This window comes from Equus caballus, chromosome 18, assembly GCF_041296265.1.
Source record: "Equus caballus isolate H_3958 breed thoroughbred chromosome 18, TB-T2T, whole genome shotgun sequence".
Lineage (NCBI taxonomy): Eukaryota > Metazoa > Chordata > Mammalia > Perissodactyla > Equidae > Equus > Equus caballus.
Window position 1 is genome coordinate 34,458,437 of NC_091701.1, and position 25,701 is coordinate 34,484,137.

The following is a 25,701-nucleotide window of genomic DNA, read 5'->3' on the forward strand; positions in this document are numbered from 1 at the left end:
AATATGTGTTAATACTACTACCAGTATGAGCACGTGTCTGCAATCAAATGGTGCAAAGCTAAGGAGAACCCAGTGCTTCCGAATATCTTTGTTAATATTGATTTGCTCCCTATTTATTCATTTTGTCAATTGCTTGAAATTGCCAGCAGAACGGGTATAGCAGGTACTAAAGATTTATGAGTCAAAAATACAAAATTGATAAAATTGTATTTGTTAATTTTTTCTGTGAATTGGGAAAACACCCACTGTTCAGTTTCTGCAGCAAGACAGATGCACACAAAAGGTGGAACACAGGTATTCCATGGGAACATAGTTTGAGAATCGCATTAAACAAATCATCTATACCAGAGGCCTTCAGCATTTTTTGCTTGTGAGCCACTTATAAGAATTTTGACCAATTCTACACATTGTTAAAACAAAATAAATCTTTAAATAATTGCTAATATTGATACTCAATCAAAATAGAAATAAAATATACATTTTGATAAATAATTTTCAAACATAAAAAGTAAACATTTATTGGATCTCTTACGATATTTTTGTCATTTATAGGAACTCGATACCTTGAGTGAAAAAAGGTTTTGGTGGACATTAATGAACTAAATTGTCTGCTTGGCAGAGTGGTTTTTTTTAATACTCTTGGGTGTACATCACAGTAACTGCTGGCGCAGGTACGCTTTTCTTTTTTTTCCTCTTTTTAAAAATAAAATCTTCATATAATCATACTCAGTCAAATATTTTAATATATATTTTAATATTTAAAAATGTATATTTTCCTTATTTTGAAAAATTTCAGACCTACAGAAAAGTTACAAGAATAGTACAATAAACTCTCAACTAGCCAATTCTTAACATTTTTACCCTATTTGCTTTATCTCTCTTTTTACGTATGTGTGGTATGTATATTTATTTTTTAATTCTCCTTCTTACTTTCAACAATAAACAGTGATTGAGCAAATTGTAGACATTGTGACCTTCATCCCTAAATGCTTGAGTATGTATGTCCTAAGAATAAACTCATTTTTACACAACCACAATATATTCATTAATTTTGGGAAATTTAATATTCATATAATATTATTTTCTAATATAGAGTGAATCTTCAAATTTCATCAATTGTCCCAGAAATGTCTTTAATACCAATGTTGTTTTTCTACCTAGAATCCAGTTCAGGAACATGAGTGGCATTTAGCTGTCTAGTCTCTTCCTCTCCTTTAATCCGCACTTTTCTGGTTTTAAAGTGAAAGAAGAGTGACTAAGAAAGAGGAAGTGGATCACACTTTAACGGGAGGAAAGGGTCTTCTCAGGCGGATAATTTAGAAAAGACTACTCTGGAGTTTGAAGCTATGCTAAACAATTTGCTTAAAACAATGCATGCCTGCAAACCCATTGAAAGCCTTTGTGCAACCTCAAGGACACCTGAGGTTTGAAAGTAGGTCATCTCTACCCCCCAAACAGAGACATAGTCCTTAAATTAGTCTACGATGGAATAATTTAATCTTTAATTTCAGTTTTCCCCCTTTCCTCTACTTGGAGACTTAGTGAGGAAGGAAAGCAGACCCAGTACCATTAAAAGATACAGGAAAAAGATTTAGAAATCACTTATGGTTTTAAGGAAAAAAATAACAATGACCTCTTTAGGGCCTTATCTTTCTACTTTATATGGATCAGTGTGTTTTTCAATGTTGAAGCTGTGTAATGATAAATCTTAAATGTAAGGAAAATCCCTAAAAAGTGTGGCAGAGGGGCCGGCCTGGTGGTGCAGTGGTTAAGTTCGCATGTTCCACTTCGGCTGCCCACGGTTTGCCAGTTCGGATCCCAGGTGCGGACATATGCACCAATTGTCAAGCCATGCTGTGGCAGGCGTCCTACATGTAGAGTAGAGGAAGATGGGCATGGATGTTAGCTCAACGCCAGTCTTCCTCAGCAAAAAAGAGGAGGATTGTTGGCAGATGTTAGATCAGGGCTAAGCGTCCTCAAAAAAAAAAAAAAGTGCGGCAGAAACAACAAAAACTAATTGCTTCATTATTATGCCCCAATGTCAAATTAGATTGAATTAAAAATATTGGAATAATATCTGGATTTTAAACATGTTGCAGAGGTGCTTAATTTTTAAATGACTTAAGAGTCCCAGAGGGAGATTATTGTATGTTTTTAATGTAGATTATTAATATGTGACAATTTACATTCTTTTCAAGATGAGATTTCATAAGGAAAAGCTAAAGTAAAAATAAGGATAAATTTGATACATTTGAGAGAAAATCCTGAGGGCAATTATTCTTAAAAATTTCTGGAAATGTTTATTTTGTAACTGGAGAGCCAAATACTTTATTATATTTTTCCTTTTAAGAATAAATGCTCAAATTTGTCTTTAGGTATAAGTGGGGAAAAATGTGCTTGAATCATCTCATGGCTTCAGGTCAAACAAACAGATTTTTTTCATTCTTCCAATATTTGAAAAAGATGCAGAGTTTCAAAGAGAACACTAAGTTATTTACCCAAGAGAACTAGAACAGTAAATGAGAATTTAAGAGGAAAAAAAGATACAGTTGCTTTGTTTTGTTTGCATTTTTTGAACAAAGTATGGCTTGAAGGTACCAGTGGTAATGGGTTGAGAAGAAAGTCAAGCAGGCCACTCCGAAATGTGATCTTCAGAAAACAGTCCTTAGGGAATTAAGATAATCATGCAATTTTAAAGAAGGTAAATCCAGCTGAAATTTTTAGAAATAAAAAATAACTCAATTTCCTTTTAGCAGTCTGGAAAAAAAAAAAATGTACCTCAACTGACCTAATTTTAACAAAAGGGGGAGGCTTAGAAGGATCGTTACAATTTGGGATAGAAACTAACTTCTGCCCAGGGTGAGACAGACCTCATGGGAAAAGCTAATCCCACAGGGAAGCTCAGTGGCCAAGAGAAAAATTGCTCACTGCAAAGTGACTGAAGTCAAGGTCAATCAAATACCTATGATCAGGCTTGTCCTTGGGTCTGTTTTATAATGCTAGAGAAAGAGAAAGGGTATCCTCTTCATTTCACTTGTCAAGGTTATTTGATACAAGCCTGCCTCTTCTTTAGGGCTACATTATTATAGGCAAAAGTCATTAATCCGGGTTAAATAATGAATATGGTCAAGTCTTGAAAATGAGCACTTAAATTTTCCAGTGTTCTCAAACTGAAGAAAAGTCTGCCCTCCTTTTTTTTTTAAACAAAGTCACACAAACATGTAAGAGGTTTGACTTTGGCAAGAACAACTGGGCAAGAAGCTGTTTCTGCACTAGTGTTTCTGCATTTCAAAGATATGTGATGACAAGTTTAGTGAGGCTGGAGACAATGCATAAAAGAATGTATTTTATTGTCCTTAGACAATTTTGAAATAGATGAATTTAAGAATTCTCATTTCAGTTCTTGTAAATAAACCTGAGTAATTTGTGCATATTAAATAAATCTAATTTTTATGACGACTTGAGTGTAAAGGGAAGAAATGAAAATTTATCAAGCAACGTATTTTGCACCAGGCTCCATGCTGGGCATAATATATGCATACTACCTCATTTAGTCATCACAAAAATTCTTCAAGATAGACATTTTTATCCCATTTTACAGGTGAGGTAACTGAAGAAAAACTCACAGAACAAATTTTGAAGCAAGTATTAATTTTATAAATAGCAATCATTTTTTAAAATTAAAATTACAATATGTTTCAGTCATTAATACTTAGCTTTGAGAGGTTTTTTTTCCCCTCCTGACATGGAGATATTTTTGTGTTTATTTATTTCTCCATCTTTCTATACACTTTTTAAATACAAGGATACACATATTCAGAGTAGGGTAATGAGCATAAAAAATAAAACTGAACTAATTGGTCCACATGAGAATTAAATTTACAATTCTGACCTTTCTGCTACATCAGCAAAAATCAATGCCGTCAGATCAAGGAAATAAAACAAATAGTCTTACCTCACTGTAATTTATTTTATTTTGTCTTGCCAATGTAATTTCAGGTGTGTCAGGCATCATGTGGATTTGAGTCTTGTCTTTGTCCCAGGCTTCTGTGTACAAGCGCTGTGAAGGATAAAAAGGTTAATGAATTAGGAAAACAATGTTTGTTGTCAACAGGAGTTTCCACTTTAGAGTTCACGACAAAGTGGAGAGCCGGCCTCCTGACTGTCTGTGTTGTGTGCTGTACACTAACCACTCCAGTCTCTTTGATATTACAAGGTATTATTGTCACTAAACATAAATGTAGACTAAGATATGAACAGAAATCATGTGGGTGTGTATTTTTTTACAAGATCGCCTCCACTCCAATTAAATTAAAAGTAAGTCTTTTCCAAGCATATGTACCATGGCTGTATTAATAAATCCTTCCCATGGTTTTGTTTGTTTATTAACTGCAAATGTCCCTGGATATGCCATCTCCAGATTTGTTTTTGATAAACGTTATGGAGATTTGCATCTGATTTGTTTGTTCTATACTTAACATAGATAAAAACCCAACAAGAAAGAAACCTTGATACCAAGCCATGAATAACTCTCGTAGACTTCAAACCATTTGTACACCAAACAATGTCCTATTTTTAACTCTGGCCATTTCACAGGAGATGTCAAAACAGAAATTCCCATACATGTTTTTGGAATCCTGATGTAACTGAATAGAGAACTCAACCAAATCATTACATACAGGATGGAAACTAGATAAAACAAAAAAGACTAACTTAATTAATCATAGATATTGTCAAGGACATACAACCCTGTTTTATTTTCCCCTAAATTGGGGGCTCACCTTGTTCATGTTGATGGCGTTGTTCTTGGCCAACACCTGTTCCAGGGAATCAGTCACACTGGTAAATTTCAGCTTATCTGGAGGCTGCCGGTAGAGGTTGTCACTCAGTATCTCTCCCGCTCTCTTGCACTTGACTACATCCAGAGACCCAATGGGGACCCAGCCAATGCCTTTCAGCCACTGGAGATCTGATTTATAAACGTTCTGGTGCGATCAAACACAAAAGCAATTATTATTGAAACTGTTATGACACTTGATTTCAAAAACAAAAGGAAAAAACTGGAAAATTTGGATAGCCAAACTTCGTGTCTATGTCTTTTAAAATATGAAAGCCAAATTGGATATAGTCTCATAGTATTACGTTCTCTCTAGAAGAAAAGTAAGGTACAGTGAATGAAGGACAGAAAGAAGAAATTTTATTCCTTCTGAAGGCTCTACCTAACCTTAGACCATTATTTACGTATTACTGTGCAGTACTATCATGAGTGTGGTCACCAGTAGTATTTGGTGAATCTCAGTACTCACATCGCTCTGGAGGTCGTAGGCCTGCCGAGCATGGACAACATCACTCTGGTCGGGCAGGCACGTCCACTGGTGCAGGTAGTTCTTGTAGTCCACATCACTCACTAAGGTCTGGCACTTCTTGGCCAGCACCACCCCCAGCATGTCCACGGGGCTGCTGAACTTGGTCTTCCACTTCTCAAAGTCCTTCTTGTACTCCCTGTCACTCTGGATCTTGGCCACATGCATGGACCACATCATCTTGGGATCATCTTTGATATCCCGGGCTCCAATGTGGTGGCCGAGCTGCTTGCGGTAGCCGTCTTTGTATTTGTACTGAAATAATAAGGGTAGTTTTAAAAATAAAAGTGAATAGAAAGGGCTAAAAGTCTTATTAATTTAAAACTTTGTTTTTTTTTGAGGAAGATTATCCCTGAGCTAACATCTGTGCCCATCTTCCTCTACTTTATATATGGGACACCTGCCACAGCGTGGCTTGACAAGCAGTGCACAGGTCTGCGGCCGGGATCCAAATGGGAGAATCCTGGGCTGCTGAAGCAGAGTGCACGAACTTAACTTCTATGCCACAGGGCCAGCCCCATAAAACTTCATTACTTTAAAGTTGGTAATTCTTACAGAGAAATGGAGTCATCTGAATATCAACTTATCTCCTCATCTTCAACTCTGATTAGACTATACAGCAATATTCCAATGGCTTCTACATAGTCCCATGGTTCATGGACATTAAGTCCCTGGAAATAAAGGCTACAACACTTTTCAGCAAATCAATCGGTATTGTACACTGGCTTTTCTTCCTCTTGGGTCAGTGAAATCACTAACCCCTGAAGCCTAACATATGATTTTGAGGATGTTATTCCTGAGTCCGCAGGTACCACTTCACCCCACCCAGCCCACTCACGACCCCTCCTAAACCTGCCTCTGCTGACTTTCACTGGGTCACTTGACTCCCTGAAGTGGACTGGCTTATCTTCTTCATCCTGCATGCCCTGCTCTGTTGGAGATCAAATTTAGCTGAGGTTCGTTGGGATTTCTCAAGGAAACAGATTGTACACCTATACGAAAGCATTTTGTTGGTGGTAGTGGTAAGTGTCTACTCTGGATATTTTTTCTATACTTTAGGCAACAACATCACACAAATCTAAACGTAAATTTACAAAAGTCTAAATTATCCACGAAAGGACTCACTTCTTCCAGGGACAGCAAAAAGAAGTCAGGTTTAGCATTTTGTTGGTTTTGGTTGTTTGTCTTTGTTTTTCTGTTTTCATTTAAAAAGAACTCAAAAAGAAGAACTTCCAGCAATTTTTCAGAGAAAGGCTTGGCAAAAATCCAGAACAGTTTAGGGAAAGGTACATTTTTCTAACTCAGCTGTGCCAGGTCTTTTTCTGGTGTTGAACTAATACATGTAACCAAGATATTTATTTAAACTCTCCTGGCATTTTCTTGCTCCTATGAGGGATACGTGTTCAAAATATGGAGATGAATGTCTCAAAATTATAGATATGGGGGCTGGCTCGGTGGCCAAGTAGTTCAAGTTCCATGTGTTCCACTCGGGCAGCCCCGGATTTGCAGGTTCAGATCCTGGGCACAGACCTACACCACTTGTAAAGCCACACTGTGAGGTGACCCAGATATAAAATAGAGGAAGATTGGCACAGATGTTAGCTCAGGGCTAATCTTCCTCAGGTAAAAAAAGAGGAAGATTGGCAATCGATGTTAGCTCAGGGCAAATCTTCCTCAGCAAAAAGAAACAAAGCAAAAAATTATAGATATGGATGATTGTAGTTTCAAATTCAATTTTGTACTGAAGTTTAGGACACCCTCTCAGCTTATGGGACTTGATTATCAAAGTCTTTTGGAGCTAAAAATATGAAAGTTTTTCCAAGTGAAAATAACTTCTTTTATTTAGAAAAATAAGTCAATAAACATGCTTTCACTGGCACCCAGATGCATCTTCCCATTTTAATAACGATCCTGTCCCCCACTTCATCCAACCATGTAAATACATGGTGTGTTGCTACTCACATCACTGACGATGTCCCTGGAGGCCTTGGCTGCCACGATCGGGATGGCATCGCTTCGCAAGTCGTAGCCTTTCTTCTTTGCTTCTTCATTGGCAAGTTTATACAGACTCTATAGAAAGCAAGTCAGAGTTAAAGCAAAAATTTCGACAGCAACAATTTGGAGATTTTCAAGTGACATACCAGATAATTTTAAAATGGAGAGGAACTAGAAACAATCTAAATTTCAAGCAATATTTGAAAGTAAATAGATTGCATTACATCCTACCCAAAAATACTATATAGCCTTAGAAACAAATGAGATTTGTTAATGGATAACACTTCTTTCTCACGCCTGAGGTTTCCTTCCTATAAAGGGAGCTCCATTATTTTATCTCTGGACTTTCTCCGTTCCCTGTCTCTTTACTCTGTCTGCCCGTGGAGAGGTGCAGAGATTTACTGATTCATCTAATTGGTAGGGATGAGACAAGGGGGCATGAGCAGCTCAGCTCTGACCTGCTCCCTTTAGGACCAAGCCCAGGGCCCTCCTCTGTTTCTCTGTGCTCTAAGTAGAACCTCTCCCTCAGGACGGTGAAGCAGGGATTGCCTTGCTCCACTGCGGCCTGTGCCCGGGAGGGGAAACAAATTCTGGGGTTCAGTTAGCAGGCACATTTTGCTTTCATACCAACGTATCCTTTAACCTAGCTTCAATAGTAAAAAATGTGAGATTTTGACTTCTATTTCTACTCTTTTGTTTTACTTCTCAATTTTATTCAGGATTCAGGTGGGAAAGAGATGGATATTGTTAGAGGCCCCTTTGGTAGGGTTGCAAGATTTAGCAAATAAAAATATAGCATGCCCAGTTGTACTTGAATTTCAGATAAATAACTAATAACTTTTTAGTATAAATAATAAGCCAGTATTTTATCTGCCGGTCCTACCCCTTGGAAATGCCAAAAATACTACTCAGTCCCACTGACCCACACAGGCAATTGTCATAAACTGAAAAGTTAATGTGGCTTTAGTTTGCCCTTGGAATCCTATAGAATATAATATTCAACCCAGAGATGGAAAGGTTGAACAGGCTCAGTGTTCATATCATGAAGCTGCATGCACCACTGAGGCCCAAGAATCTCCATAAAAGTAAGTGTAGAAAAATAAACAATAACAACGACAGCAAAATAAGTGTAGCACCACAGAATTTTGCCCCTACCTCACTGTAGTTGATTTTGTTCTGCCTTGCCAACATGATCTCCGGGGTATCGGGCATGATATGAACTTGAGTCTTGTCTTTGTCCCACGCCTCTGTGTATAAGCGCTGTCAAAGAAGATGTGGGTAGAAAACCATTTGAAGTAGAAATTACAAAAAGTCAAATTAAAGCATAATTATTCTTGCTCTTATTAGGAAAAATAAACCAGACTTAGATATAAGGTATTCAGTTGGAGGTTTGAGTCTTTATGCTCATTATCAAGGTTTAAAACTGGGAATAATAGAAATCATTTAGAGGACTTCAAGTATGTCATTTAAGAGGTAAATGTAACCATACACCTTCATGGATCATTTTAACTCCACTAGTCATTAAAATATAATAACGTCTTTTGGCATCTTGGCAAAGCTTGAGGCAGCTGGGGCTCACCTTGTTCATGTTGATGGCGTTGTTCTTGGCCAACACCTGTTCCAGGGAATCAGTCACACTGGTAAATTTCAGTTTGTCTGGAGGCTGCCGGTAGAGGTTGTCACTCAGTATCTCTCCCGCTCTCTTGCACTTGACTACATCCAGAGACCCAATGGGGACCCAGCCAATGCCTTTCAGCCACTGGAGATCAGACTTATAAATATTCTGTGAAGAGGAAAAAGCCACAAGTTCTTCAGCAAGACCAAAGGATTTAGGGTAAAGATACAAATGAAATCAATAACAAACTACAATTCTGGTTGTTGGAGTTTTTTTTTTTTCATTGAAAACAAGTATTAGACAGACTAAAAGAGGATCTATGTTCAAAAACAACCCAGAAATATCTCCTAGCCATAACAAAAAGTGATCAAATATTTCAGGTTGTTAGGAGAGGAGTGACCCAAACTAATAAATCTCCATCACTCAGGTCAGTGAATGTCGTTATGATGTCCTTGGGCACAGGAAAAGAATGCCAACTCAGAGTGAGAGAAACCACACATATGTCCAACAACAGGTTATCAGCAAATAAATGTCAATCCTAGTCAAATTAAATACTCTGCAGTTATTAAAAGCCCTATTTTAAAAAATATTGATGACATAGAAAAGTCATTAATATAATATTAAATGAAAAAATAGCACATAAAACAATGTGTGTGGATAAATTATATGAGCAGGAGTGGGCTTTTTCAGTGTTTGGGTTATTATAACCTGATTTTCTTTTTCTTATATTTAAAATTATCCGTAAAGCTCTTTAAAAAAAAAAGAGAGAGAGAAGTTAAAATAAAATAATGATGTAGATCCCCTAAAGCCCCAAGGCAGACCTGTGATGGTTTTAACACTAAGATTCAGGGCAATAAATTTCATTGGTCCAGGGCCCCAGTCTCTTCCACGCCGAGTTCTCAGGACAGAAAGCATGGGCTCCTTTCCAGAATTGTCTTCCCATATCTTATTTCTCACTTTATTTTAAATCATTTTGTTCTGCTAAAAATTTTTGTGTACCCATTAAATTTTCATAACTGCTGCACAACAACGGAGTTGGACCTTTGCTCAGCTCTTTGGAAGGATTTCTCCAGTAACAGAAACTCAGCAGAAAATATAGGCTGGCATTTTGCAGTCTAGACAAAAAGCCTATTGGAATTGTCCTATGCTGACTATTAATTGCCCCCTCAATAACCACAGCAAGAATGAAAACAATAACCTTTTATACCTCTGGAGGGCTTTTTTTACTTTCAAATGCTTCCTACCTCATTAAGACCATATCACAGTGTGAAGGAGGCAATCGCCAAAAGTCACTCAACAAATAGATGGATGTGAGAAATCTGTCAATGCTGTCACTCTACGGGTGACATTAACCATTTTTAACTACCTTTCATGTGCAGGCAAAGCCTTTTGTTTTTGGAAAGAATTGCAAAGCACAGAGTTGTATATGTTGAAAGCTACAGAACAGATGTGGGAGTTTTCACAGGTGGGTTGTACAGTTTCTAGGAAGAGCAAATTAATGTATAATTATTATTAATTCATTTTATTCTCCAAAGTCCTCTCATGCTTAATAATTCCTTCAAACATTTATAAATATATGCTGCAGGAAATGTGCTTCTCACACCCAGATGTGAGATGGTGCATCTGCTTCTAATAGGAACTAGGCTCTGTCATCACCACGTGACCCCTCCACAAAGAGAGCTGTGCCAAGAGGAGGAAGCATCAGTGAAATGATCCAATAGCTTATAGACAGAGTGAGTTGTTTTATTTCATATAAACAACATTTGGCATTGTAGCAGGCATCAGTATTTTACTAATTATAACCTCATTTGTTTTGCAAGGATGCTAAAAAAAATTTCAGAGTAATTTTTCTTTTTAATAAAAATGTGATGCCTCTTCCTCCTTAAAAAAATAAAAGAAAATGTCTCCCTCTGGTGGACCCTGAATTCTAACATTGCTTAATTCCAGTTTTGTTTTTTTTTTATAACACCAAGTCCTATTTGTAAACCTTACTTCCTTATAAAGCTTATTAACATATTCACAATAAAGCAATAAAACTATACTCTGATTCAAATCTCATTCACTGACCAATAAATCCTAGCTTGAGTAGGCCAATGGATTGTGTATAAAAGATAACTTTTATATAGGTGAAATTATTTCTGCACACAGCGCTGTTATAGGTACTGTACTCACGTCACTCTGGAGGTCATAGGCCTGCCGAGCATGGATGACATCACTCTGGTCGGGCAGGCACGTCCACTGGTGCAGGTAGTTCTTGTAGTCCACATCACTCACTAAGGTCTGACACTTCTTGGCCAGCACCACCCCCAGCATGTCCACGGGGCTGCTGAACTTGGTCTTCCACTTCTCAAAGTCCTTCTTGTACTCCCTGTCACTCTGGATCTTGGCCACATGCATGGACCACATCATCTTGGGATCGTCCTTAATATCTCGGGCTCCAATGTGATGGCCAAGCTGCTTGCGGTAACCATCTTTGTATTTGTACTGAGATGAAAACACACAAATCAGGTTTTTATTGTAACCCTTAGAGGCCCAAAGTCTGTACAAAATCACCTTGCTTACATCACAGTTGTAAGCTGACTTGCTTAAGCACTAGCTCAAGCCAATATCCTGACTTTCATCCTTGAAGCTTATAGAGGTAGTAAAAATAGATGGAATCCATATAATTGTAGCGTATACACCTATGGCCTGGTACTGAGGAATAGTTCTGGAGGCAGGAAGTTCACACAGTGAGGAAAGGCCACCTGTGGACGTGTGCTAGAGGCCATTCGACCCAGGGAACTTAGAGAAATGGAGCTTATTCTGTAAAAGCATGTCAGGAAAGAGATGCACTTGGTAACACAGTGCATTGAACAGGCAGTAAAATGAGTGTCTGGTTCCTGAGAGGATGAAATGCTCTAGGTCAAGGGCTACCTACAGCAGCAGCAGAGGAGAATTTATTATTTCATAATGGATTCAGGCATACAGTGGGGGTGGCAAATTTTTGGCCTCATTTTGAAACCTGATTATACTGGTGAAGCTGATGTAACAGCCCAATTGGTTAGAGCATGCTCCTAATAAAGTCACCGTCTCTAGTCTCTCATGGGCCAAGAATGTTTTTATTACTCCATGTCCAATGACTTCGGCCTGCAATCTGAGCCAATTACTCAAAATACGCGCTTCTAGTCTCAAAAATAGCTGAGTGAGAAAGTATAGACGAGTCAGCAGGACGCAGTGGTACAGTGGAAAGGAACAAGGTTGTTTGGAGTTTCAACTCCACCACCCACTAAGAGTTTGATTTTAGGCAAGTTGCTCAAGCAATCCACAAAATGGGAACAACAACAATATTTACATCCTGGGGTAATTATGAAGAGTAAGTGAGGTGATGCATGTAAAGCTCTTAGCACAGAGTTCTCAATACTTCTTGATTATTATTATTTCATTATTTATTATTATTGGCAAAAATCCATTTGTGGGGAAGGTCCAACCTACATAGATTAAAGTGAGTCATTGACATGATCTTTCAATAGAAAGCACAGCAAATAGTGGGCCTTGAGTTTTAGACCAGTGGTCTGTTCCGATTCCCTGTGGCACCAGGAAAGGATGATGGTTTTCTTCTGGGAGCTGCGAGCTACACAGCCAGGAGCTATTGTTAAGGGTGAGAGCTTGGGCTGGTACTGATTATTGCCTTCTTTTCATAATCTTACAAGGGCAAATGGCAATGGCAAGTATCATATGCATTTTTTGAATATTGTATATTAAAGTGCTGTGTAAAGTAAGGCACTTATTCTCCTGGGGAGAACTTAAGTTTATGAAATACACTTTCTATCAGCACTGTGATCATTTTTATACAAACATCTCCAAGCCTGCAGCTGCACTCCAACTGTTTCCACAAGAATGGATCTTTCTCTATTCTTGGTGAATCAGTTTTCACTGAAGATACTGTGTCCTAAAGGTTACAAACCCCTTTTATCAACATCAAATTTTTCATTTCCCTCAAAACGAGGTTTTTGAAAAATTCCACACAAACGCATCAGGATATATTTTCAAAGATCCAGGAAAGTTCTTTTTAAAGATTTAGTTCAGTGAAAATGTCACTTCAGACTGATCACGTACTCAGAATAAAATTGACAACTCACATCACTGACGATGTCCCTGGAGGCCTTGGCTGCCACGATCGGGATGGCATCACTTCGCAAGTCATAGCCTTTCTTCTTTGCTTCTTCATTGGCAAGTTTATACAGACTCTACATTTGGGGGAAAAAAAAAATCAGTTGGATGTTGACATTAATATCCAAAAACTAACAGGAGACTGGAATAATTCACTAAGTTCTACACAGCTAGGTGCCTATAATAATCTCACTTTTGAGAGTTCTAGCCCTTCTACATATTTTGCTGAAGACTTAAAAATGATACCTATAGAGAACATCGCATCTTTGTTTTTTATTTTAAAACTTATGTTGAATTAACTATACGTAGATATTATATATCACTTAAAAAATTTTAGTTACAATAAATCAGTTTTGAAAACAACTGGAAAAATTACTCCGAAACTCATAGGCCTAAGGTGGTAAAAATGTGAATCAGAAAGACTTGATTAACTATTGATCATGGAAATTGATTCGATTCACTCTTATTCTGCACTGACTCTATGCCATGACTGTGATGGGTACTTGGGAATCAAAGATGAGTATGAGACCTCTCCCATGTTCAAGATTTCTGGAAGAATTGATGGAAAGACTCAAAACCTATGGAACAAGCTGCCAAAAAGTCAAACTACAAGAGCTGATTCAACCATATTATTAACGAAGAACTCCAGGAAGGAATAATTTATTCTGAATTGAGAATCAGGAAAGTTTCTGCAGAGGGAGTGACCTTTGCATTGACCCTGAGTGATGAGTATGGTTTCAATAGACTGATGTCACAGTCAAGGGCAGAGAAAGTTGAATGAATTAAGGCACAGGGGAGTGAAAGTGCAGGAGTGTCAAAGGAAGTGGGGTGCGGGCCCAGGGAGAAGTGGCAAGAGAGGACAGAAAAGAATGATGCTTGAGGATAAGATGTTTGCATTTAATTCTACAGCAAATAGGAAACGAACAAAAATCTTTGAAGAAGAGTGACATAATCAAATTTGCATTTTATCTTCCTGTCCTGAATAGGAAGGAAAGAATAGAAAAGAACTCAGCTACTGGGGAAAAGACAGAGAAAGCAGATGAGGCAGGTTAGGCAGTCAGCAATCTCCCTGGGTCCCTTCGAATCAACAGCAACACCTTAGCATCTCTGAGCCTTTGCAGTAAAGACACAGTAGAGAATTCCAGAAATGCTGAGTGGCTGGTTCCAGGCACATTTTGTCTCCTAATTCCTGCACATACAATACATACTTTTCTGTAACAATATGGCACCTCTATCACAGGTTTAACTTAAAATTCACTCCTTTTCTATTCGAGAGTAGCATCTGATAATTTTAGTTTTTGGTGACGATTAAGAGCTAGTTATGCAATTACCAAATTATACTCTGCACCCCAAAAATCAAATAACTTAAGATGATGGCTAATCTATTTAAAATTTCTAAGTTACATTCTGCAGAAGAGTAATGTACTGTTGATTCATGCTGTCAAAGAAATACTATTTTTCTTGTTGATAGCACAAAGCTGGGGGAAACAACTAATACTTCAGCTGAGAGGCTCTTAGATTCACAAAAATCTCCATAGTATTAAACCAATAGGCTCATTTTGAGAAGAAATTGCAGGGAGATAAATGTCAATCTTTGAATTGAGATTTAAATTGAAAATATATAAATGCAGGACAGAGGAAACCTAGCTTAAGCCCAGGTAAAATGTCTTAGGATTTCAGTTGATCCCAAGTTCCATGTGTACCAGCAGTGACATAGCAGCCAATGTGCCCTGAGGCACAGGGAGCACAATGGGGGTCAAGTGTCCAGAAGAGGAAATATGACAGTCAACTGTGTTCCACACTGGCCACTCCTTACTCACAGGATTTTGTTCAGTTCTGAGAGCCACATTCCAGCAGGAACGTCATGTGAGGAATGCCCACGAATTTAGGATGTTTGGATTAGAAATCGCCCCTGAGGTGAGGTAGCAGGGGAGTCCCATGGTAGCTATTCCAACTCCATGGAGGTGGCACAGATTGATTCTGCATAGCCTCAGGGGACTATGTGGGTCTACAGAGAGAAAGCTTGTGACTGATTGTGTTCTGATGTGTTGTGACAACACATCAGAAGCACCTGCTAATGGAATTTTCCAGAACAAATGGGTTGATTTCTGAGATAAGCTCCTTATCACTGAGAACACTTAAGCAAAGGCAAGATGACAATGTGTTGGGTGGGGACTCCTATGCTAGAGGCTGATCTCTCTGTCTAGACATCTGTGGTTCTGAAATGGTGACACAGGGTTCTATGCTGACGGAGTGAGAAGGAAATGAGTTTGCTAATATGCCCACAGACAAGTCCTCTCCCTTTCTCTGTGTCTCTGTTTCTCTCTCTCAGTGTTATTTGATAGTACTATGATTTCAGTCCTTGACTTTAATCTTATACTTAAAAATCTTAAAATTTTACCCTAAACTACAATTTAGGAAAAATAAATCACACATGGAAAATGTATTTAGCACAGCTATAGAGCATAAGGGGGAGATGCATGTATATTTGGTACATTGCTACGTTCCCAATTGAAGAAATTAATTAAAGAACAAGGTCTTATAATCTCATGGTTACTGCTTAAATCATTAGTTCTTACAAGTTGCACTTCCTAATGATCATTTGTATTTCTTGAAGTTTGAAGTTTAGGATGGTGATTGAGAAATACAAGAGTTGGTATTCATATAAAACAAGAAAAGAGATTCTTTGTAAAGTTGTCATTGAGTATTTTATCACCATGGAACAGATCAATTGAAATAACAAACAGCATGCAAATGTTATAGAATTAACATGTGCCCCCACCTCACTGTAGTTGATCTGGTTCATTCTTGCCAACATAATTTCTGGTGTGTCTGGCATGATGTGGACCTGGGTCTTGTCTTTGTCCCAGGCTTCCGTGTACAAACGCTATCGAAGAAAATATATAATGGCATCAGGAAAAAATTCATTGTGTAATTAACAGAAATTTTCGGGCCATAAAAACTTTAGAAATAAAATAACAAAAGGTTATGCATTTTGTACACATTATGTATCTTATACACATCTTTAAGTAATCAATTCATAGTAGAACAGATATTTATAAGAGCCTTCTGATAATCTGAAATGTATGTTAACAATTAAAAGGAAATTGAGAATATCTTTTATGCAAAGACGATTTTCCACAAAAATGTCTTTTTATCAAAACTATGAAACAATTACTGAAGTAAATATTAAAATATAATTGACATATCAGATAGATGATAGAGAGATAGACAAACATACAGATGATAGGTAGACAGACAGATGTCTTTTGTTGCTCAATGCTCTATTTCTTTCTTTTTTTAATTACACTCCCTTTTCTTTGATTCAGCTTTAAGAGTCCTACCTTGGTTCATTGAATTTTGAAGCCTCACCTTGTTCATGGTGATGGCATTATTCTTGGCCAACACTTGTTCCAGAGAATCAGTCACACTGGTAAATTTGAATCTGTCTGGAGGCTGGCGATAGATTTTATCACTCAAAATTTCAGTTGCCCTTTTGCATTTTTCCACATCCAAAGAGCCAATGGGAACCCAGCCGATGCCTCTCAGCCATTGGAGATCTGACTTGTACATATTCTGTTAATACAAATAGTCAACACATATTTATCCCTGCAATGGGAAGACATTTTCATCTGGAGAAAATGAAATAAAGTAAAAGCTCTCTTAAAATATAGTTTGGTGGACAGGCAGGATATCAGACAACACTCCTTTTTGATCTGCAGGGTGAAGGGATTAACTCTCACAAGAAAAGAATTGCTATCCCCCCTTTGCAGAGGCCTGTGAGCTTGGTGCCACTTATTCTACCTTCTCAAAGGGTGTTCATTCACTGATTTCCCACCTTTGCTGTCACTGTGATCCTCAGTTACTCACGTCACTCTGGAGGTCATAGGCCTGCCGAGCATGGATGACATCACTCTGGTCGGGCAGGCACGTCCACTGGTGCAGGTAGTTCTTGTAGTCCACATCACTCACTAAGGTCTGGCACTTCTTGGCCAGCACCACCCCCAGCATGTCCACGGGGCTGCTGAACTTGGTCTTCCACTTCTCAAAGTCCTTCTTGTACTCCCTGTCACTCTGGATCTTGGCCACATGCATGGACCACATCATCTTGGGATCGTCCTTAATATCTCGGGCTCCAATGTGGTGGCCAAGCTGCTTGCGATAGCCTTCTTTGTACTTGAACTAGAAGAAGAAAAAGACTGATAGTTGCCTATTTTAACTTATAATAAAAAGCAATTACTAGGCCCAGATTTTTCTATTCATTAAAAACATAAAGATTTTCCTCTGAACATATAAATAATACATGCATTTTGTAAACCATTTAGAAAACAAAGCATATATACATATACAAAAAAGAAAGGAAAATTAAAACATTATTCCGTCATTCAGTGATAACCACTGATAAAACTGCTTTTTGAGCAGTGTGTGTGTGTGTGTATGCACATGTGTGTGGGAGAGAGAGAGAGGGAGAGAGAGATAGAGAGAGACAGACAGAGAACAAAATTAGAGTAGGAGTCATACTGTATACAGGTTTGCGCCTGCTTTTTTCAGTTATTAAATAAGCATTTCTCCGTGTTGTTAAATATGCTTCACAAACATGAATTTTAATAGCTGCACATATTCCATTATATTGGTATATGTTAATACTTTTAACCCTCCTGTGGTTGTTGAACATTAATTTTAAAATTATGATGGTTAATTTCCATATTATGGAAATAAAAGAAAAATATATGTTTGACTTCATGGACAAAAGAAATAGAAGGATAAAGGTTTCTGGAAATGTGAGCAAATCCATCCTTTAAAGAAAGTAAATAGCCGCAACCAATCACTGGATGTAGATACAAACACATAGTCCACGTGGATGGTTGGACTTCAAATAGAATAATGTATCCTATTCATTCAGCCCTTGTGGGTTCATTGGCCCGCTGGGTTTTGAAGGAATCCTACAATGAGTTCGGTTGTATGTAAGAGACACATCATGTGGAAAAGCCAAAAGGATGTCTGAACTATAGTCAAGTATCCAAGGCTTTTGTTCAGCAAGAAATGGACAATATTTTGAAATGCATGTAGCTAGGGACTCAACCATAGCTAGAATTTAGCCTTTGTGTTGAGAATTTCCTTACCATTATTTTGAACTATTTACTGAGAAAAAACTGTTAGCAAGAACTTTGACCTCATAGCTTACTCACTCTACTATATATCCAGGAGAGAGAAAGAATCTTTGAGCAAAGCTAAGGCAAAGAACTTTCCAGGTGCACTTACGTCACTTGCAGTGTCTCTGGAGGCCTTGGCCACCCTGATGGGAATGGCATCTAGCCGCATATCATAGCCTCTATTCTTGGTTTCTTCTAGACCAAGTTTGTACAGTTTCTGAAATAGAGATAAATCATCATAAGTTTGATTTGGAAAGTGCAGTGTAAGGAAAATATCTCATGCACCATGAATATATTGCTTACCTCACTGAAATTTATTTTGTTTTGTTTAGCTAGTAAAACTTCAGGGGTGTCTGGCATTATGTGGACAGTGGTTTTGTCTTTATCCCAAGCTTCTGTATAGAGGCGCTAAAACAAACAAGAAAGACATGACTAGTGCAGGCCAGTAATGAGTAGATACATGAGAATAATCTGATTCTTAACGAAAGTAAAGAGAATCTGCTCTGTGAGTTGGTATTTGTAACACTTTCAGGTCTAGATATCTCATGTCGATAAGAAGCACAACACTTAACTAAAAACCACTTTAATACCAAGTAAAAAAATTGAATGTGAATTTTCTTTTATAGAGACAGATTTCAGTGTTCACACACATACGCGCGCGCGCGCGCACACACACACACACACACACACACACACACACACAAACTAATACCTTCCTCAAGTAAAGAAAGGACTTACACGGTTCATGGTAATAGCATTGTTTTTTGCCAAAACCATTGGAATGGAATCCATGAGGCTGGAAAACTTGAATTTGTCTGGGTGCTGACGGTAATTGTGGTCACTCAAAATCTGGGTAGCTCTCTTGTTTTTCTCATCCTCAAGAGAACCACTGGGTAACCAGCCAATGCCTTTTAGCCAATGAAGGTCGGACTTGTACAAATTCTGAAATTGTAAGTGACAAACCACTAAACATAAGCACAATGATATACCCCCAAGGAAATAAAAGATCATGTTATATTATACTAAACTAAACATTTCAATGCTTGAATTCTTGGAAAATATTAACATTTTGGTATGTTTTGTGAATCATCAAAATATTCAGATTAGAAGTATGTTTTGAAAAACATTTAAACAGCAGCATGTAGAGAATGACAACTCTTCTAAATCAACAATCTAGAAGCTTCCATCAAAGCAATGAGGGCTTTGTTGGCTCTTTGTGGAATAATGGTGCCTCCAGACATTTTGATGACTGGATAGAGCGTGAGCATTAGTCCAGGGAAGTGGAACTCAGTTGTGTAAACTCAACTCCCCTCATTTTGGGGGAACTTTGATACTAAGGAAAGTAGACACGGTGTTTTGTTAGCCAAAGGCAAATCTTAGACTCACATCACTCTGGAGGTCATAGGCGTGCCGAGCATGGACAACGTCACTCTGGTCGGGCAGGCACGTCCACTGGTGCAGGTAGTTCTTGTAGTCCACATCACTCACTAAGGTCTGGCACTTCTTGGCCAGCACCACCCCCAGCATGTCCACGGGGCTGCTGAACTTGGTCTTCCACTTCTCAAAGTCCTTCTTGTACTCCCTGTCACTCTGGATCTTGGCCACATGCATGGACCACATCATCTTGGGATCATCTTTGATATCCCGGGCTCCAATGTGGTGGCCAAGCTGCTTGCGAAAGCCTTCCTTGTACTTGTACTAAAGGAAAAAAACATGTCTTATTCCGTTCAAGATTAACTTACGTTGCCATCTTTGTGGCAAATTACAAAGCACATTAACTCCAAATATTTCATTAAACCTAGAGAGCCACAGGTTAAGACTGAAGACTAAATCCAGCTACAAATTCCATACATAATAAATGCACCCTTGAGCTTATCCTCATCTCATACTGCATCTCTGGGATCATTTCATTCTGTTTTAATTTGTTATGAAGATTTTGTTCAATTTAAAATTAAATTAAGACTGCTTTGAAGTGACAAATTACAATCAAATCAGTATGAACAGGGAATAAAGTCTTACTTCACTGGCAATTTCTCGAGATGCTTTTGCTGCTTTGATTGGGATGGCATCAAGGGGAAGATCGTAACCTTTTTTCTTCAGCTCCTCATAACCCATTCGGTAGAGTTTCTGTTAAGAGATGAAAATCACTTTGGGAAAAACTGTTTTCCGTAAACAACTGCAGAATAATGGATCCAACATGCTAAATATTTTAAGAGTCCATGAGAATAGTGTCTGTGCTCGAGAATACTCAAATGTAATTGGAAATTATGCCCAGTGATTGCTACTGATCCTGTTTTAAACTTTAAAGCTCTTCAATTACTTAGATCAACAAAATTAAACATCAGCTCTTCCCAAATTCTTATGAGAATGAGGGAGAAGTAAATTGATAGAGAAATGAAATTAATATCATTTAAGTGCTGTTTCCCAATTAACTTTGAGTGTTTCATTAGAAGTTTTTGTTAGAGAAGAGCAATGCCTTCTTATGTAAAATCTCTAGTGGGGAACAATTGTGTCTAATTGTGTCTCTTCCATGTAGCTAACGCATTGTGAAAGACAGCCTACTTCACAACTTCAGTCTACTTCAGTAGGATCCACATCTCTAGGGAAGAAACAAAGTCCTTCATAATTTTTTAAATGTAAAATTTTTTGAGGAAAATTTAAATGTTGAATTAGACAAAGCTTAAGTGAAATAATTTGTTTCTTTAGATTTGTTACATAATTAAATAATTAAGAATATAATTTACTTTATGCATACTTTCTCCAGAAAACAGATTGTTTAAAATGCCTGTTGATCTTGGACTTGTGTTTACATTTAAGTCCTTTGTGGCACTACTCTAAGACATTTAATGTTAAAGTCCATTAGAGTTTACCGTTTATCTCGAAGTATTTAATTTTTACATCTATAAATTTCAGGAGATTATGCTATGATGACAGTGAAAATAAAAACGAGATTCTCCTGTATGGGTTTTTTAATGCTCGTTCATCAAAATTTCATCAAATTTCATGTGTGTCAGGCACTACACTAGCTAAGCACTGCAGATTCAACATGAAGTGACTCTGCTGCCAAGGAGCTCCTATCCACATAGGTTAGGGCAATATAAACCATTACACATGACGATATGTGTAACAATGGACTACAAGGAACAGACGGCACTCCCTCCAACTCTGCCTGAGATGGAGAGTGCCAATTATTTTTGATGTTCAAGCTAAAAGCCACGAAATGAGGAATCTAAGTCACATGTAGTTTATTAATTAAAATGATTCAGGTATTCAAAATTACTTCCAAATAAATTCACTGCCTTGGAAGCAATTAAAATGAGCTTTCTAAAAACATACACTGAATTTGGAAACTTACATCACTTGTATTGATTAAGTTTGCTTTTGCCTGAATAATGTCAGGGGTGTCAGGCATGATGTGGACTTGAGTCTTGTCCTTGTCCCAAGCTTCTCTATAGAGTCTCTAAAATAGAAATAAGAGTTTTTCAGTGGTATTCGTAAATTAGTGAATGACATAGTTAACAACAAACAGGAGTACTGAATTCAAATGAGTTAACTGTTACAATTGATAGCATAAGCAAGATATAGGTACTGTATTTCTTGACTTATCTGGGACATAACTGACTTTCAAAATATAGATTATGGATTACCTTTTCAAAGTTACAGATAATCCTGCCTGTAAGAAATCAACCCAAGTAATTGGAGCCTTGCCAAGATCATCAAATGGAGCGGCAGTTTTCCATTCTGTTGGATTGCAAAAGTCTCCCCCATTGTTTAATTGGGAGACGGCCTTGCCTTTTCAAAAGGTGACAGATTCAAGTTATGTCTAGAAATTAGGGAGTCTCATTTCCTACGTGGTTTATTACTTATAGTTATACCTCATAATTATTCTGGAGAATTAGGATTCCCCAAAGGATTTTGTATGAGAATTTATCAAAATCTCTCATATGTCCCTGTCTTTCTTCAACAGAAGACAAGGGGACCCAAACAAAAATTTCACTGATTACTAAAACTAGGGGGTGCAAGTTTGACACAAAACAGGATGTTTACATTGTCAGAGAATCTCCCCACAAGATACTTGTCAATTAAAAAGGATAAAATAGTAACTTGACAGTGGAGAAACCTGGCAACACTATTTTAACCAAGTGATTAAAGTTAAAATTATTAGTAATGGAACAAAGCGATATCATGTGTCTGTTGATGTGATACATGGAGGAGGATACAACGTGTGTTATCCTGCTGAAGAGACAAAACCTGAATCTAATCATGAAGAAACACCAGACACATCCAAACTGAGGGAGAGTCTACAAAATAACTGACCAGCACTCTTTACAAACATCAAGGACTTGGAGGACAAAGAATAGGGAGGAGCCAGTCCAGATCAAAGGAGACGGAAGATATGACAAACAAATCAACATGTGATCTTGGATTGGATCCTGGATCAGAAAATACTTATTTTGTATAAAGGACATTAATGGTAAAGTTGAATACATTCTGTAAACTAGCATTGTTTCAACATTGATTTCCTGATTTTGATCATTGCACTATGATTATACAAGAGAATGTTCTTGTTTTCAGGAAATACACACTGAAGTATTTAGGGATAGAATGGCGTCATGAAGCAACTTATATATATATATATATATATATATATATACACATACATACATACATGAGAAAGAGAGGGAGGCAGAGGGAGAAAGAGAAAAAAAGCAAATATGGCAAAATGTTAACAACTGGGGAATCTGGCTGATATATATATATATATGTAAACATATATAAATTATTTGTATGCTTTTGCAACTTTTCTGTATGCCTGAAATTATTTTAATATAAAAATTTTAAAAGTCTCATTGGTTCCTTGGCCTTGTCAATTTCTCTCAGAGGTGTGCAGTGTGGGGCATGCGGGGTAGGCACTTTTTTCCTTACAGTCCATAGAACCCAGAGAAGCCTATTAAGACCTTCAGGACCAAAACAAAGCAAGTCTTGTGAATTCCTGTAGGTGTTTGTCCTGGTTCTGCACTAACCTTTCTGATTAAGAAAAATCAGTTTCTCAACCTTAGCACTATTGGTGTTGTATACTAGATCATTCTTTGTTGTAGGGGGCTGTCCTGTACATTCTGGGATGTTTAGAAGCATCCCTGACTTCTATCCACTAGATGACAGTAGCATGCCACCCTCAACCGAAAAGATGACAACCAAAAAGTTCTCTAGGTGTTGCCAAATGTCTCCTGTGGGACAAAATTGTCCCTGGTTGAAAACCATTAAGCTGGACCATTTCTTCAATGGCATGTGTTACTTTCACCCCATGGAAAACAGAGAAAAATGCTAATATTTGTTTATAGTAAGACAGATGTACTCGTCTATTTAAAACGGGAGACAACAGGCTCAAGGATGCAGGTGGCCCTTTTCTGATGCCTGAGGGGATCAGTGTCTTAGCATTCCTGTAAACAAGGCACACCATTGGAGAGGTCTGTCCTGAGGCATTGATGTTGAGAAATTTCCTGATCCCAGGTTTTTCTCTTGGCCACATTATTAGTTCAGCGCTTTGTAAATAGCCCTGTTTCATGGAGAGAAAAGAAACTTGGATTCCAAAAGGGGAAATATTTTGCATAAATTTATTGCTTTATTAGTCAATCTGTTGGATTCAAATTGTCATCATAAAAATAAAAAAAAAAGAAGAAATGAAAACTTGAACATTCATAATAAATGTGACAGCCCAGCATTTGCTATAAATTTTGGATATCAAAATTGCAAGAAGTCTGTGAAGGCTTCACTGAGAAGAGAGGAGCTACAGTTTATCAAATGCTTACTATAAGCTGATCATGGGCTTTATTTATTCTATAAAACCTAATATATATATAATATACTAATATATATAATATAATATATATCAAATATGTATCATATTATATATATTTAGATCCTTCTAAGATGCAAATGTTTATTATTATGTCTCAATTTAAACTTTCTTATCAGTTCCAGAATCTCAGTGCACATAATTCAGCTTTCTGCAATTTTCAGGGTTATGCTTTTAAGTGAGCAATGATGAGTAATGTTTTCCTTCTCTGCATGTAATAACTCTACGCTGCTATCTTTCATTTATTTTACTCAATAAATTTTCACTGAGCAACTATTACCTGCCAGACACTGATGTCAGTGCTGGAGAAGAAAATAAGTTGAAGATGGGATATATATACTATATATATACACTGTATCTATAGTATTGTCTATTTATCTTGATTCAGCCAAATGAAATGCATTATAGTCACTTGGCAGAAAATACACTCTTTATAACATTTCCACTGTGCCTGTGTAAGGTATTCAGAATATCTCCCTATCATACACTTTACTCCAACAAAAAAAATCTGGGTCTTTAATGTATTCAACTTTCAAAGAAAAAAGTATGTTCAATAGTTTTCTTATTACATTTTGGATAAATAAATAAATAAGTAAGCAAGCAAGCTTTGGGTGACACAAATTGATACTAACCCAGTTTTACATAATCTAGTGTAGGTAGTTGGTAATTCAAACGAAGCAACCAAATATTATGCTATTTGCAAATATTAAGCAAAAACATTATGCTGTGTTGTGCTATCCCGTGTGATGCGATGCTGTGCATTCTACTAATTTATCAAGCAAATGCTATCGAGCACCTACCAGATATCAGGTCAGATTATTTTACTTATTTCCGAAGTGTTACTCACATCACTCCTATTTTTGGCATTTGTCTTTGCCAGAACTACATCCATGGCATCAGGAATGCTGGTGAACTTGTTTTTGTCTGGAGGTTGACGATATTTCTTCTCACTGATGATTTCTGAAGCCCGCTTATTTTTTTCTGCCTCCAAAGAACCCAGGGGACTCCATCCTATGCCTTTCAGCCATTCAAGATCAGACTTATACAGATTCTGTGAATACACAAAGCAAGCCATCAAAATCCCATCCTCGTCTGGACTCTTGACTCAAATGATTCTACACATTATAAACATTTCAGATATTCAGTAATACTTCCTCTTTCTAGTTTCTGTCTTTTTGCAACTAAATGGCTACTCATACGACAGATGAGGTAAAATACAAACATTAGATTTAATAGAAACTGACCTCACTCTGTAGGTCATAAGCTTTTTTAGCTTGAATAACGTCATTCTGGTCGGGCAGGCATGTCCAATGGTGCAGGTAGTTCTTGTAGTCCACATCACTGACCAAGGCCTGACATTTCTTCGCCAGCACCACTCCTAACATGTCCACTGGGCTGGTGTACCTGGTTTTCCACTTCTCAAAATCCTTCTTGTATTCTCTTTCACTCTGCATTTTGGCTACATTCATGGACAGCACAAGTTTTGGATCATCTTGGAGACTCCGGAATCCAACATGATGGCCGAGTTGCTTGCGGTAGCCTTGTTTGTATTTAAACTGAAATCAGAGA

The 25,701-nt window shown here is 37.5% G+C and overlaps 1 protein-coding gene across 50 annotated transcripts in view; it reads right to left on the reverse strand.

Annotated features, from left to right (window-relative positions):
- The window catches only part of NEB (nebulin), a 213,964-nt gene that overhangs the window by 116,845 nt on the left and 71,418 nt on the right, over window positions 1-25,701 (reverse strand). For all 50 annotated transcript variants that reach the window (XR_011428216.1, XR_011428215.1, XR_011428214.1 and 47 more), the window contains exons 53-71: window positions 25,377-25,688; window positions 24,980-25,183; window positions 21,631-21,735; window positions 20,295-20,402; window positions 19,662-19,973; window positions 19,014-19,217; window positions 18,579-18,683; window positions 18,385-18,492; window positions 16,993-17,304; window positions 16,495-16,698; window positions 15,905-16,009; window positions 13,092-13,199; window positions 11,146-11,457; window positions 8,938-9,141; window positions 8,514-8,618; window positions 7,326-7,433; window positions 5,307-5,618; window positions 4,782-4,985; window positions 3,956-4,060 (exon numbers count right to left, since the gene is read on the reverse strand). Coding sequence is in view for 43 of the 50 variants with exons in the window: in XM_070240934.1 (XP_070097035.1) it covers window positions 3,956-4,060; window positions 4,782-4,985; window positions 5,307-5,618; window positions 7,326-7,433; window positions 8,514-8,618; window positions 8,938-9,141; window positions 11,146-11,457; window positions 13,092-13,199; window positions 15,905-16,009; window positions 16,495-16,698; window positions 16,993-17,304; window positions 18,385-18,492; window positions 18,579-18,683; window positions 19,014-19,217; window positions 19,662-19,973; window positions 20,295-20,402; window positions 21,631-21,735; window positions 24,980-25,183; window positions 25,377-25,688 (3,537 nt within the window). In the remaining 7 variants the exon portion in view is untranslated. The remainder of the gene's footprint in view (window positions 1-3,955; window positions 4,061-4,781; window positions 4,986-5,306; window positions 5,619-7,325; window positions 7,434-8,513; window positions 8,619-8,937; window positions 9,142-11,145; window positions 11,458-13,091; window positions 13,200-15,904; window positions 16,010-16,494; window positions 16,699-16,992; window positions 17,305-18,384; window positions 18,493-18,578; window positions 18,684-19,013; window positions 19,218-19,661; window positions 19,974-20,294; window positions 20,403-21,630; window positions 21,736-24,979; window positions 25,184-25,376; window positions 25,689-25,701) is intronic.